At 35.5% G+C, this 14,002-nt stretch overlaps 1 protein-coding gene across 4 annotated transcripts in view; it reads right to left on the bottom strand.

The window, feature by feature from the left end:
* Positions 1-1,010: 1,010 nt before the first annotated feature.
* The window catches only part of LOC150101846 (uncharacterized), a 229,860-nt gene continuing 216,868 nt past the window's right edge, over positions 1,011-14,002 (bottom strand). For all 4 annotated transcript variants that reach the window (XM_090400253.1, XM_090400256.1, XM_090400254.1 and 1 more), the window contains exons 13-14: positions 11,026-11,185; positions 1,011-2,170 (exon numbers count right to left, since the gene is read on the bottom strand). In XM_090400253.1, the coding sequence (XP_090256379.1) occupies positions 2,102-2,170; positions 11,026-11,185 (229 nt within the window). In that variant the 3' untranslated portion in view covers positions 1,011-2,101. The remainder of the gene's footprint in view (positions 2,171-11,025; positions 11,186-14,002) is intronic.

Here is a 14,002-nt window from a genome sequence, read left to right as displayed (position 1 = left end):
AGGATGGAGTCCGAAGGACGCCCTGGACCGGAGAACTTGGAAGAGGAAGGTTAAAGATCGGTGCGCCGACCCCGTTTAACATGGGATATAAGGCATAGTGAAAGAAGAAGAAGAAGTACATTCCATTTGTTGCTTTCATGTGACTGGCCTTGTTGTGCACAATCATTCAAAGGTTTAACATTTCCACCATCAGTGTCTTAAACTCTGGTCTTCTAGCAATTCTTAAATGGGAATAAGGATAATCAATAATCTTGTGAACTTCAATGTTACCAAAATGTAGTAGTCCTAAGATCTGACTTCACTTCCCTTATTTTTGATAATTTGAATGATCTTGTCTCATAGATTCACTACAATCACTCTTTCAAAGATGTTTTGTTTCAGCCTTGAGTCTTCACATTTTTGTGGACAGTGTTCTGCTGAACTGGCCACCATAATTTCTCCACTTTCTTCTAAGATTGTAAGAACACAAACAGCTGCTGATCAACAGCTATTTGCTTCCCAGCTTAAAACCTACTCCAATTTCTCATTCTTGTCTTCCATCTTCCACTGTTCTTTAGAACAATTTCTCTCATTCTATTTTTCCCAAAATACTACAACCTTCAGCTATTCAAGAAACATCAGCAAATGCCTTTTTTTTCTCTTTAATCTTTGCTCACACATGATGCAGATGTACTATAAATTTTTACACTCTTTCATTTGTGGGATGGATATAAAGAAGAGCAAACTAACCAAGTACACTACAGAGGCACAAGATCAATATTTGGAAACTATCTGGATGAAGCAAGATACTTCATTCTAAGATTAGAGAATTCATGCTTGTTTTCTCAGATGATACCACAACACTGCTTATGACAAGCATTAAGTCTAAAAAAAAACAATAAATAAATCCTTCTCATCAGTAAATACAAAAATCATTATCACTAAATAAATGTGACTATTGCAAAGTGTATGCACAGATATTTTTTTCCATTTATGAAAATAAACAGAATAAAACCACTGTTTTTATTACACAAATTTTATTTTATTTATATATATACACACACAGACATTACATACACTGAAATTAGATTCTGTACTTCAGTTATAGTATAGTTTTTGTTACTTTAGCAATGGCACCTTTATAAATAAACATTCAGAGGACAGGGCATCTGAAAGTCTATGTACTGTACATACTAGGAGTGATATCTGCATCATAGCTCTCTTAATTACAATGATATTGTGGAAATATACATATATTCAGCAGGATATAGTTCGAGAGGATAAATTAAAGTTGACTGAAATAATTTATAAATACTTGTAATTATATTACAGAGCAATAGTCAAAACTGTCATGTTAGAGTAAGTACCAAAAGATACAAAACTATGAAATGTGCAATAGACAGGTGTCCAAGAGTTTACATTATCTCTTCCACATGATTGAAAGTCTTATGAAGGTGTTTACAACACCTTTTAAAAGCTCTGTATGAATATACCCAAATCTACAATTACTGTGATATTGCAGATTCAATTAGTTACACTAAGTGAATCTACAATTGTTTAGAGCATCAATGATCATGCAGAACAATCTAGAAAATTTTCACACGTACTTCGAATCTATTAATCTCATTATAAATGCTCAGCAAATAACTGCATTAAAACTTTGGTTATCACATGACAGTGTTTACTGCCTTACCATACCATCTGAAGCCAGATAAAAATATATATATTAGTTATATTATAAACAACTTTGTGAAGAAATAAAAATTTTTCACAAGTACTTTAACAAGGAAATTTAAAGGCCTAAAAGGATTTCATTATACAGCACAAAGTTCTTAATATAAACTATATACATAGTATTTATAGCAAAAAATAAATTTCATTAAAATTTCCTATAATAAAATAACCATGATAAAATATTTAATTTTTTTTTCCTAGATTTCTGAAAATTTCTGTGCTCATAAATTTGGAGCTGATCATTGGGATATTTAACAACTGTCTGAAAACTGTACAGTGCAAAATGCTCACTGAGTATTTGAGGTAGATGAATGTGACAAAAAATATTTTTAACAGTTTACATTAATTATTTTTATTTATTAACAAGCTTCACGTGCAATTTCTTGTCTTATGCGATGGACTTTAAAGATGGCCGGTGAGAATGACTAACAAGTCTAGCTGCATATTCATGCATTGTCTAAAGAAAAAAGCAACAATTAAAATTCATTAATTCTTGAATTAATTTATAATTAATATAGGAAAACGCTTTTTAAAAAAATTCTCATTTGCACATCATAGGTTAATAAAACTCTTCAACTTAATGATAGAACCTCTTTAATATATTAAAATAATAATGAAAAAAATATAAAAAACTCCTGAAATCAACAGAATCTCCTTAATACATTCTGTGTGTGTGTGGGCGTGCGCACAGAATCAAGAAAGATGAAATAAAGTCTCCTTTTCAGGATGAAAGTTTTATCGATTATTTTATTATTTCAGTAACCTCTATGCAGTCAATAGACTCATCATGGAAGGCCCACTCAACCAGCAACATATCATAATGAACTTTGAAGTTATTTACACTCCATGCATTCACAATGCACTCCAACAATGCATTCCACTCACCATCAACTCCCCACATAAAAATTAATTCTTTCCATACCCTTCTTCACCACATATTTATACTTCTTCAAGGGATGGCTCCTCCTCCTTTCTTGTTCATCCCTCTTAACAGCGCTTAATTTGAAGGTCTCTCCTATGCTACAAGTGAACAAGAGGGCACAATTTGGAGTAAAGCGGATGACAAACAATATTAAACAGGAATTGCATGCGAAAAAGAGGTTGTGGAAGAGATATAAGGAGACAGGAGAAGAGAAGATGCATGAAGAGTATAAGACACAGGCCAGAAGAGTGACTATTATGGTAAGGAAGACGAAACTGGAATATGAGAGGAGATTAGCCCTAAGATCCAAAGAAAATCCTAGGGAATTTTTTAGATATGGCCAGTAAGAGGAGAAATGACTGTGGAAGAATGATATTGTGGGTTAAAAATGGGAATAGAGTGACTGATGCAGCAGATATAGTGGAATTGTTCAATGAACACTTTATTGGAGTATTTCATCCTGGAGGAGTCAGTTTTAATGCTAGAGGGATAGGGCATGTTCAAGGTTTAGAGGTGCAGGAGGAGAGTGTGTTTCAAATACTGAGTACTCTGGATATCAGTAAAGCTGTGGGACTGGATGGTATTTCACCACAAGTTTTGAGAGAATGTGCTAGGGAACTGACATTGCCTTTGACCTGGGTTTTCAATGAAAGTCTGGCTGCTGGAAAGGTGCCCATTGAATGGAAGGAAGGTAAGATAGTGCCATTACATAAGGGCAGTAGCAGACTAGAAGTGTCTAATTATAGACAGTTTGTGTGTCATCAGTAGTTAGTAAGATCTTGGAGAAAGTAGTAAAGGACCGTATACAGCATTGGGCAGATGAGGGTAATGTTATCTGTGAGAGTCAACATGGATTTGTGAAGGGGGCGCTCTTGTTTTAGCAATATGCTAGCCTTTTATGATAAAGTTACAAGAGCATTAGATGAGGGAAAGGCATATACTGCCATTTTCTTAAACTTAGCAAAGGCATTTGACAGGGTGCCACATGATAAGCTGATATTTAAGTTGCAGCACATGGATCTGGATGTCAGATTGGTCAACTGGATCCAGGATTGGCTATCTGATAGGTATCGGAGAGTTGTGTATGGTGGGGCAGTTTCAAGGAAGCAGAAGGTTACAAGTGGGGTCCCACAGGGCTCAGTACTGGGACCTATATTGTTTAACCATTATATAAATGACATTGTCAGTGGATTGCAAGGGGATATTCAGTTGTTTGTAGATGATGCGAAGCTGGGAAGGATTATTAGTGATCCTTCCTGGGGTGAAAAGATTAGGCAGCAGTATATCACATTGGTGGAACTGTACTCCAGTAGATTGATGAGACCAGGGATTTGGGGGGTGTTAGTGGATAGGGAATTGAAGTTTAGGGAGCACGTTGCAAAAGTGACTAAATTAACTCATCAAATCACTTGGCTTCTGAAAAATACTTTAACAAGCAGAGACAAACAAGTTATTGTACCTCTGTATCGAGCCTTGATAAGACCCCATCTAGACTACTGTGCCCAGATATGGGTTCCAGGGTTTCTTCTTGATGGGGAGGAGGTGGAGATGATCCAGAGATGAATGACCAAGATGATAGCAGGTCTGTGGAATGAACCTTATGAGAACAGGTTGAAGATTTGTGGGTTGCAAAAATTGGTCGATAGGCGGAAAAGGGGTGATATGATTGAGACATTCAAATTACTGAAGGGTTACTATAAGATTAATCCAGAAGATATTTTGGAGAATAGGACTAGTGGTGGGAGGACTAGGGGCCATACATGGAAGCTGGGAAAGAATGTGGTTAGCAGGGGTGTTAGAGCTAGGTTTTTTACTTGGAGAGTGGTGAATGAGTGGAATAAGCTGCCAGAGTCTGTTGTGGGTGCTATGACCATACATGAGTTCAAGGCGAGGTATGATAGATACTGTGTGAATGTTGAATAGTTGTTCTTGACATGATGTTAGGGCCTCCCTCGATGAGTCTGATGACTCCTTGGAGTTGCCCGTAATAATAATAATAAAAAAAATTAGTAATAGTGCAGATGCGGCAGCCCTGCAAGAGAATTTGAATAAGCTAGATAGATGTGCAAATGAATTGGGGGGGGGCGGCGTCGGTTTAATGCAGCAAAATGTAAGGTCTTGAGGTCAAGTAGGGGAAACAAGAGATCTGGGATTGATGATTGATAGAAACCTGAAGTTTAGTGGACATATTGCAAAGATGGTGAAGGTAACACAGAGGATTGTTGCAATTATGAGAAGGACACTGACTTGCAGAGATAAGAGGGTTATCATTCTGTTGTATAAGTTTCTGATCAGACCACACTTGGACTATTGTTCTCAGATTTGGTCCCCAGGATTTGAAGGGGATAAATTAACTGTAGAAAGGATTCAAAGACGGATGACAAAGATGGTTTCAGGACTGTACAAGGATAGTTATGAGGATCGGCTGAGGGAATGTGGACTGCAGAGTTTGGTGGATAGAAGAAGGAGAGGTGATATGATTGAGACTTTTAAACTGTTGAGAGGTGGTTACAGGGTTGATGCTGGGGAGTTCTTTCGCTTGGTTGAACAGCGGGAAGGAGTGATGACAAGAGGCCATCCCTGGAAGTTATGAAAGGAAACTGTGAGTAAGAGGGCGAGGAGTGGTTTCTTTGCATGGAGGGTTGTTTAGCCGTGGAATACATTGCCTGATGGAGTGGTGAGGGCGAGAACGGTCAACGAGTTTAAAGAGTGGTATGATAAACTTTGTGTTTCTTAGGAAGGACCTCCCACGATGAGTCTTTTGACTCCATGGAGGCCTGAATAATAATAATAATAAAAGGTGTGCATGAAACAGGCACGAATGGCAATCAGAGACAGAATCAGGGAAATGGGAGTGGTCAAACTGAAGGAAGAGGTGTGGTCTAGTGGCTAGAGTAGAGAATGTTGGTACTGATAGAATGATCTCAAAGACACAGGGATTGTTATGTATGTATACAAATGTAAGGAATATTCGAAATAAGAGAGCTGAATTTGTTGCATTGATTGAGTATGGCTAACGATAACTGGTATAAATGAAACTTGGTTGATGTGATGTTTGGAGTAGAAATGGAAGGGTATACTTTATGGAAGGATAGGAAGGTGAAAAGAGAGGTGTGTGTGTGGGGGGGAGGTAACTGTTAATTGCAGAGCAATTGTGTCCACAAAGTGTGGAAGTTGATAGTACATGTGCAGATTTTGAATCTGCATGCTTTGAAGTTGAAATTAACAGGCTAGTATATCTGATAGGCTGCCTGTAATAGGCCAGGGAATGTAGAGAATACTGATTCATGAAATGTTTAGGCAAATTGAATGGGCATGAAAAAAGAAGGCGATCTGATAGGAGACTTTAATCACAGGAATATAGAATGGAAAGAGAAGATAGTGTATGGGAATAAATTGAATTTCTGAGGGATAAATATCTTAAGTAGCATGTGACTGCAGCAACTAGAGGCTTTAATGTTTTGGATTTGGTTATAAATTCACAAGATGTAGTTGTTAAAGGGGTGTTGACACTGCTGCTGGTTGGTGAGAGTGATCATAAGGTACTTGTTTGGGAAGTGATGAAACAAGAAAGGTTACTGCCAAAAAGGGACATATATGTAGAATTATAAAGTGGGTGACTATGGGAAGCTCTGTACTCAAGGAGAAGGAACATCCAAGGGCAGTTCCATAAAGCTCAGTAGTATGAGCACTGCTATTTTCAACCTTTATGTCAAAAGGGGACAAATATCCTGGAGGATAATTTACCCATCTCATCTATGAATAGCCCATCTACCCATCACTATGTTGGACAGATGAGCTGTGCAGAAAAGATGCTGACAATGCATGGAAATTCATAAGGCAGTATCTGACACAAGCAATGTATAACTGCATACCAAGGGTCAAGTGAGTAAATAGAAATCAAACATGCTGTGTTGGAAAAGAAAATACTATGGAGGAGGTACAAGGCAGTTGACAATCAGATCCATAAAGAGTATAAAGTGCAGGCTAGGAAGGTGATGAGCATGGTAAAGAGCATATACCAAAGGTGGTGAGGGTAACTCAGAGGATTGCTGCAATACTGAGAAGGACGCTGACCTGCAGAGATAAAAGAGTTATCATTCCATTGTATGAGGCCCTGATCAGACCACACTTAGACTGTTGTTCTCAGATTTGGTCCCAAGGATTTGAAGGGGATAAATTGACTGTGAAAAGGGTACAGAGGCAGATAACAAAGATGGTTTCAGGACTGTACAATATGAGTTATGAGGATCGACTGAGGGAACGTGGACTGCGGAGTTTGGTGGATAGAAGAAGGAGAGGTGATATGATTGAGACTTTTAAACTGTTGAGAGGCAGTTACAGGGTAGACATTGGAGAGTTCCTTCACTTGGTGGAACGGCAGGAAGGAGCGATGACAAGGGGCCATCCCTGGAAGTTACGAAAGGAGGCTGTGCGCAAGAGGGCGAGGAGTGGTTTCTTTGAGTGGAGGGTGGTTAAACCTTGGAATGCATTGCCTGAGAGAGTGGTTGGAGTGGGAATGGTCAATGGGTTCAAGGAGTGGTATGATAAACTTTGTATCTCCTAAAAACGACCTCCCACGATGAGTCTTTTGACTCAATGGAGGCCCGGATAATAATAATAAAATTATACAGCTTAGTATAATTCAAACTTACTTAAAAATAAAATCCATTATCATAACCCCAATAATGTTCTAAAATAAAAACTATAACAAATGTTATGTCTTTAATTGTAATGTCCAAATATTTAAAGAGATGGAGTAAACACGATAAACACACTACGAACACTCTACTACTGCGCAAACTGCATATAAATAACAGTGAAACTGCACGACGGACAGTGCCGCATTATGCTAATAGCTTTCATCTCACTGACGTGCATATGCTTGTGCATGTAGCAATATGACACTGTGGTAAACACAGTGCTGCTAGCATCCTTCGCCCTCCTAAGTGCTACAAGATGGATTTTTATTTTTATTATTTTTTATACAAAATAAGAGAATTGTATAGGATTGTTGATGATAAAATTAAATATTACAAGCAAATATAAATAAATTAATAAATAATATCAATTGTTTGCTGATAATCCAATTTGGGGTTGTAGTTTTAACATTAATAAGTGCAAGGCATTGCATTTTGGAGTGCAGAAACATAAGGCTGTGTACTATATCAGCAGTGCTGTTCTGCAGGAAGTGGATAAGATTTGAGAGTGATGGTTGACTGTAGACTGAAGTTAAGATAGCATATTGCTAGTGTTGCAAAGCCTGCACATCGTAGTGCTGCAATGATAAGAGGTACTCTAATATGTAGGGATATGGAAGTGGTCAGACCACATTTGGACTATTGTGGTCAGATCTGGTCACCTGGTTTTCAGTATGATGTAGAGAAATTGAAGAGGATCCAGAAGTGAGTGACTAAGGCAATATTAGGACTTTGGAATGCTAGCTATGGAGAGAGGTTTAAGAAAGATGGATTGCAGAGCTTCAGTGGATAGAAAGAAAAGAGGTAATATGATAGAAGGAGAATTGTCAGCGAGTGGAATGCATTACCAGAATATGTTGTCAGTGCCGGGAATATTAAGGATTTTAAGATTCAGTAGGATGAATATGTTGTTAGTTGAATGAATCTCCCATTATTAGTCTGCTGGCTTCTTGAAGGGTGTAATAATAATAATTATTACTACTAATAATAATTATTATATAGGCACCTCATTGGACTGTTTCTACAATTGCTTCACTGTCTGAAAGACCAGGTGCCCAAATCTGCAAACAGTATTTTTTTATTTTTATCTTTACTTCTACATATCAATATCCTTCTCATTACTGTCAACACAATGTGGTGATCTCACAAGTCTAAGAATGCAGAGAACCCAAATTTCAGGTCCTTTTTTACATCACCCCCAAATCCCTTATATACTCTATCTCCTTCAATGTATCCTGCCAACCACACGTGGCAATACTATTCTTGATGCCGAAATTTCAAACCACTGTGGTGCACCTCAGGGGTTTGTTTTAGTGGAATTCCCATACATCCAGTTTAAATATTAATCAATCTTGTGGCAATTTATTAAATGACTTTGCAAAATCTAACTATATTAATGTATATGCATCTAATATCTCTCTTTTGTCCAGTACAACTGTCACCCTGTTGTGATAAGCAATCATCTACTGAAACATGATTTCCCATGAACAATGCAATGCTGATCCACAAAAATCCTGCTGTTATTCTCATTCTGGATCTTAACCTTCAAAATTCTCCAATACCTTAAATACAACACCACAAGATACACAGATTAGCCTGTAATTTGAAGCCTTATTTCTTCAGTGCAAAATTTTTCTTCTACAATTTTATCCTCCTTTCATTCTTTAGATGTCATAAGGTGCTTGCTATACAAGAGTAACATGAAGAGTGCTACTAATTTTCTTAATTAAAAATCACCATTTCCTGGTATGTATCCTCAATTATTATACTGCATTATTACATTTAAATTATTAGCTTTTTATCAACAGTTTTGTCTTAATTTTTTTCAATAATGGTAATAAATTGCTATTTATTATTATTATTATGCAACGCCTCCAGGGAGTCCAAGGAGTCATCGTGGGAGGGCACTAATTTGCTAAATACATCTCACCCTCTCCACTACTACTTAATTTTCTTACTATGACATTACTGCCATCATCAGTAACAACAGTATTTTTTGTCTGTAAATTGTGTGTGTTCGAAGGCCGATTTGTCTGTACGCAAAATGAGAAACCCGAGTTTCCTGGGGAAAAAAACCTTGCTACTTCCTTATGAGATCAGCTAACTCACCTTCAGTTGAAAAAGCCCATGTAAGGATTCTCCTTATCATGACAAGAATCGAACCCAGGTCTTTTTCGGTTGAAGGATGCAATGTTCTTCTGTTCTTCCAATTGCGCTATGGAGGCCGATTTATTAATAAGGTCTTCAATACTATAAAATCTTACATTTCATTTTTCTATCTCATCAGTCCACCCAGTTTTGGTATTAGCTTTTTCTTGTTAAATGCTAATATGCAAGTTCCTTTCTAACATATTCATCTCTTTGCTTGTTAGGTTTATGGCCAAGTCACTTAGCTTCATAGAAACCCAATTAATGCTCTGATAGGGTGATTAATCCTATCTGCATCATATGATATGTTTGTCAGTTATGCATATTATCTGGATAGGTTTTCTGTCTTGCAGGATGAAACACCTGAGTTTTTAGGAGGAAAAAATCTGCCAACTCCATATGAGACTTATTAACTCACTGGTTAAAAGCCCAAAAAGGGTTCTTTGCATCCTAGCTAGGATTCAAACCCAGGTCTTTTCAACTTAGGGCAATGATTAGCTTATGGAGACATTTTCTGATATCTTCATTTTTAAGATGATCCTGACACTTGCTTGGTTCCCTAAGTTTCCTCATAACTCTCAATATTTATAATCTCAGTCTTTGATCAACTGTTTTTATTTCTAACTCAACTTGCAAATCTTTAAGTTAAAATTGGTTTGAATACTGTCTTGTACGCTACTTTGGTATTTTGGCTAATTTCTCTCTTAATCCATATAAATTTATTCAAATATTCACTAAATTAATAAACTCTCACATCTAACCTCTGTTATCCCTTTCTTTGATTCATACATATGCTTTGCATCATCATTATATATTGCAAAAAGTCTTTAGTTTTTAATCATTATTATTGATCAGCAACTGAAAAGTAAATCCTTGGAAGTTTTTCCACTTGGTTATACTAAAAATTAAAGATGTCAAGAAATTATATTCTTGATTTAATCCTTTATCCAATTGTAATCAAATGAAGTTTGCCACTGAAGTAAATTCAGGACTGGGAAACTCATATATAGAGGCTAATGACTTCACATCACTTGCCTTAGCATCCTATAATGAAAAGCACACATCCTGACAGACATGTATAATGCTATGCAAAGCAAGTGATGTGAACTCATTAGCCTCTATATATGAGTTGCCCAGTCCTGAAGTTACTTCAGATGCAAACACTTGGATAAAGGATTAAACCAAGAATATAATTTCTTGGCATCTTTAATTTATTTTATGAAAATTAGATCCATTCTAACAGAGAAAAATGACTAAAGATAATATTACTAAAAGAAATTTATTTCTGCTGCACTTTTCTGTGTGTGCGTGCGTGTGCCGTGCTCATGTAAGGAAAAAAAAAATATTTAAAAAAAATATTTCATATAAATAAAGTAGGATCAGGTTCATTACTGTTTATGTAAATTATTAGTTTGTGTAATTAAAAAATGTCACTAGTTGATTAGGCACTTTTGAACACTGGGTAAAATATAAAGTAACATAGTTATTATGGAAAAAATATAATTCAATAAAAATTTATATTAATAATTAAAATACTCTTACTTCATGTATGAATATATATTGTTCTTTGGTTTGTACAGCTCCACCCCGATCGATCCTCAATTTCGCTACACATCTTAAAATATCAACACTTCTACTCTCTTCATATTCTTTCATGCAGATGTCCAAGGCAATGAATACACCAGTTCTTCCTGTTCCAGGACTTAAAATGTTTTGACTATTAGTAAACTTAATGGAACAACAACATATTACTGATTTTTCACTTAGAAATATGATAATTTGTATACATATTACTTAAAAGCATGCATGGATCAAGGGGAAAAAAAATCTTCCTACAATAATATTAATTTATATCTCTTCAGAGTCACTAGAAGGTCCATCACTAATTATGATATATCTCATGTTGTCTTATTTAATATCAGTGCACTTGTAACCTGCTCTGGCTACTTTTCTACTTGCTCATCACTCAAAAATTCTGTTTCTCACACCTTTTACAACTTTCAGGAAATGACTCCTTGAGCTCACACTACCTACTGCCTTGTGCCAAACCTTACATGCATCTTATAAACTCTTCTCACTAACTCATAAGTTTTGACATGCATTAAAGTGCACAAGAACTGATAGTGACCCTGACTAGACTAAGTCCTAGCATAGGAAGGGTCCCAAAAGAGTGGAAAGAGGATAAGAGTTCCTTTATATAAAGGAACTCTCGTCCTTTAGAAGCTTAAAAGACATAGAGCAAGTTATTGACTAGTTTTTATATCAGGCATGGCTAAGGTATTATTGGGAGAGTTAATTAAGGTCATAATATTATCAAGAATGGATAGATGGATATATTTCATACTTCAGATGGATATATGAGTCAATTACTAAAGTAACTGACTCATTTTTCTATAATAAAGTTTTAGATAAAGGAAAGGGCCTACTTCAAACTACGATAATGCAGGACTGATTTCATAGGCTACTGCACAAAAATCTATTATGTAAATTGGAACAAATATGGAGGGATATGAAGCTGATGGATAAGAGGATAACTTGCAGGAAGATATCAAAAAGTGTAATATATGGTGAAACAGAATCAAGAAGTAAGTAGGTACCTAGCAGTGTACTACAGGCTCAACACTTGCTATCTAATTTGCACATTAATAATATCATGGGAAACCAGTTGAATATACAGGTGACCCTCGTATAACGTGGTGTACAAATTGTAGTAACCTTTATTGAATGTGGTACTTATACAATGCGGTTTCGATATAACTCTGTCTACAAATTGTAGTAACCCTTTATCTTTTCATATATTTTTCAATGTGCAACTTAAAAATCAAATTTTATCTTCATTAAATTTGCGTCTGCCCATATCGTGCATGTAGTTATAAGTAGCGAATTTATATTAAGGGAAATACCCTTTAGCACACATGTACATCAGTTGTTTACCATATAAAGTATTTATTGTTGAAATTGTCTTCGTTTTCTGCCAGGAAAGCGCGTTAAAAATCATAAGTGTGTTAATCTTAAGCTGAGCATTTAATTTTTTGGTGAGTTACATACAATATGTAATGCTTTTTTTATGTAAAAAAAATTATTTTTATAGTAATGGCCACTTAGAGTGCTTTTGCGATATACGCGTTTGTTAACAGGGGTAAACCCACCCACTGTAAACTGCCAAGGTAACAACTGAACAAGACTCAAGATACATTCGGTTTCAATCAGCACATGAGACTCAACCTTCGCGAACTTCTTCATAAGTGCTCCAATCTCTTCAATAGTGAATTAATTGATGGGGAAACAGATTTAAATGAGGAGGAACTGGTACAATTAATAGATGATGTCGAACCAAATGGCAGGGAAAGTTCTGCCAAAGATTCCGATTGTGATGAATCCATTAAAGAATTCAGTTTAAAGAAATTAGCAGACGGATTGGACTTGGCAAGAAAATTATTTTATGGATAATGATCTTTCAATGGAGCACTCTGGAAAATTCACAAGGCAATTGAATATTTGTTCAGCTCCATATTACAAACTTAATAAAAAATTACAAGGTCTTATTACTGACTTCTTGATTACTAAACCAGCCAAAGTATGCAATGAAAATTATACTAATGATGTCCAAGAGATTTCAAGTGATGACGACGTCTGGCCACTCGTAAATAAAGAACATCTATGAAATGTTAGTTTTGAAGAGAGTGATGATGATTAAAATATGCACTTTATTTTATTTTGCGTAAAATTAATGTATTATGTGCAATGAAGTTTACATACAATTTATAATTTTTTATAATTTTATACTATGTATTTGTTTCATAGTTTATATATTTTCTTAACTTATGTGACTTACCTGAATAAAATAAAAATATATTTTTGTTGAATATGTTATTGTTTATATAATCTTTAAAAAAAAAAAAAAAAAGATTTCAGAACCTAACCCAACTTTTTCTATGTGATCTGAATCTCGCATAACGCGATTTATATAGTGTGCCATTTTTGTGGAAACTAACATTTGCGTTATACGAGGTTAGCTGTACTTGTATGGGCTAAGAGAAAAATTAAACAACACACCAAAAAAAGTAGCAGTATACAAGACACCATTCAAACCAACTTTAATTTATCAAAGACTTGAATTAGATATTGATCAAAAACTTGAAACTACATATACATAACTCATATATATATATATATACCTCAGAACTCATATGAGTTCTGAGGAAAATTAGAGGAGCAAACAGCATAAATAACAGAATTGTATTCCATAACAGAATTCGAGCTATGCATGGAAGAATCAAAATGATGAAAACAAATGATATCATTATGAAAGAGGTAAAGAAAGATCTGCAAGTGGCATTATATGGGGATTTGATTATTAGAGGCATGGTAAATGAGAAGATGCACAAGGTTTGTTTTCCTGGAGGTAAAATGAATAGAGTGAATGTTGAAAGTTTATTTTTCACTTGGTTAGACTATAATAAATTTAGTTTAATCCTTTATCCAAGTGTGAGCAAACAAAGTTTGCTCCTGAAAGTAT

This window comes from Typopeltis vanoorti, chromosome 11 (genome assembly GCF_054136105.1).
Source record: "Typopeltis vanoorti isolate ZY-2024b chromosome 11, IOZ_Tvanoo_1.0, whole genome shotgun sequence".
NCBI classification, from domain to species: domain Eukaryota; kingdom Metazoa; phylum Arthropoda; class Arachnida; order Uropygi; family Thelyphonidae; genus Typopeltis; species Typopeltis vanoorti.
The sequence above is the reverse complement of the archived record's forward strand: the minus strand, read 5'-3'. Positions and strand labels throughout refer to the sequence as shown.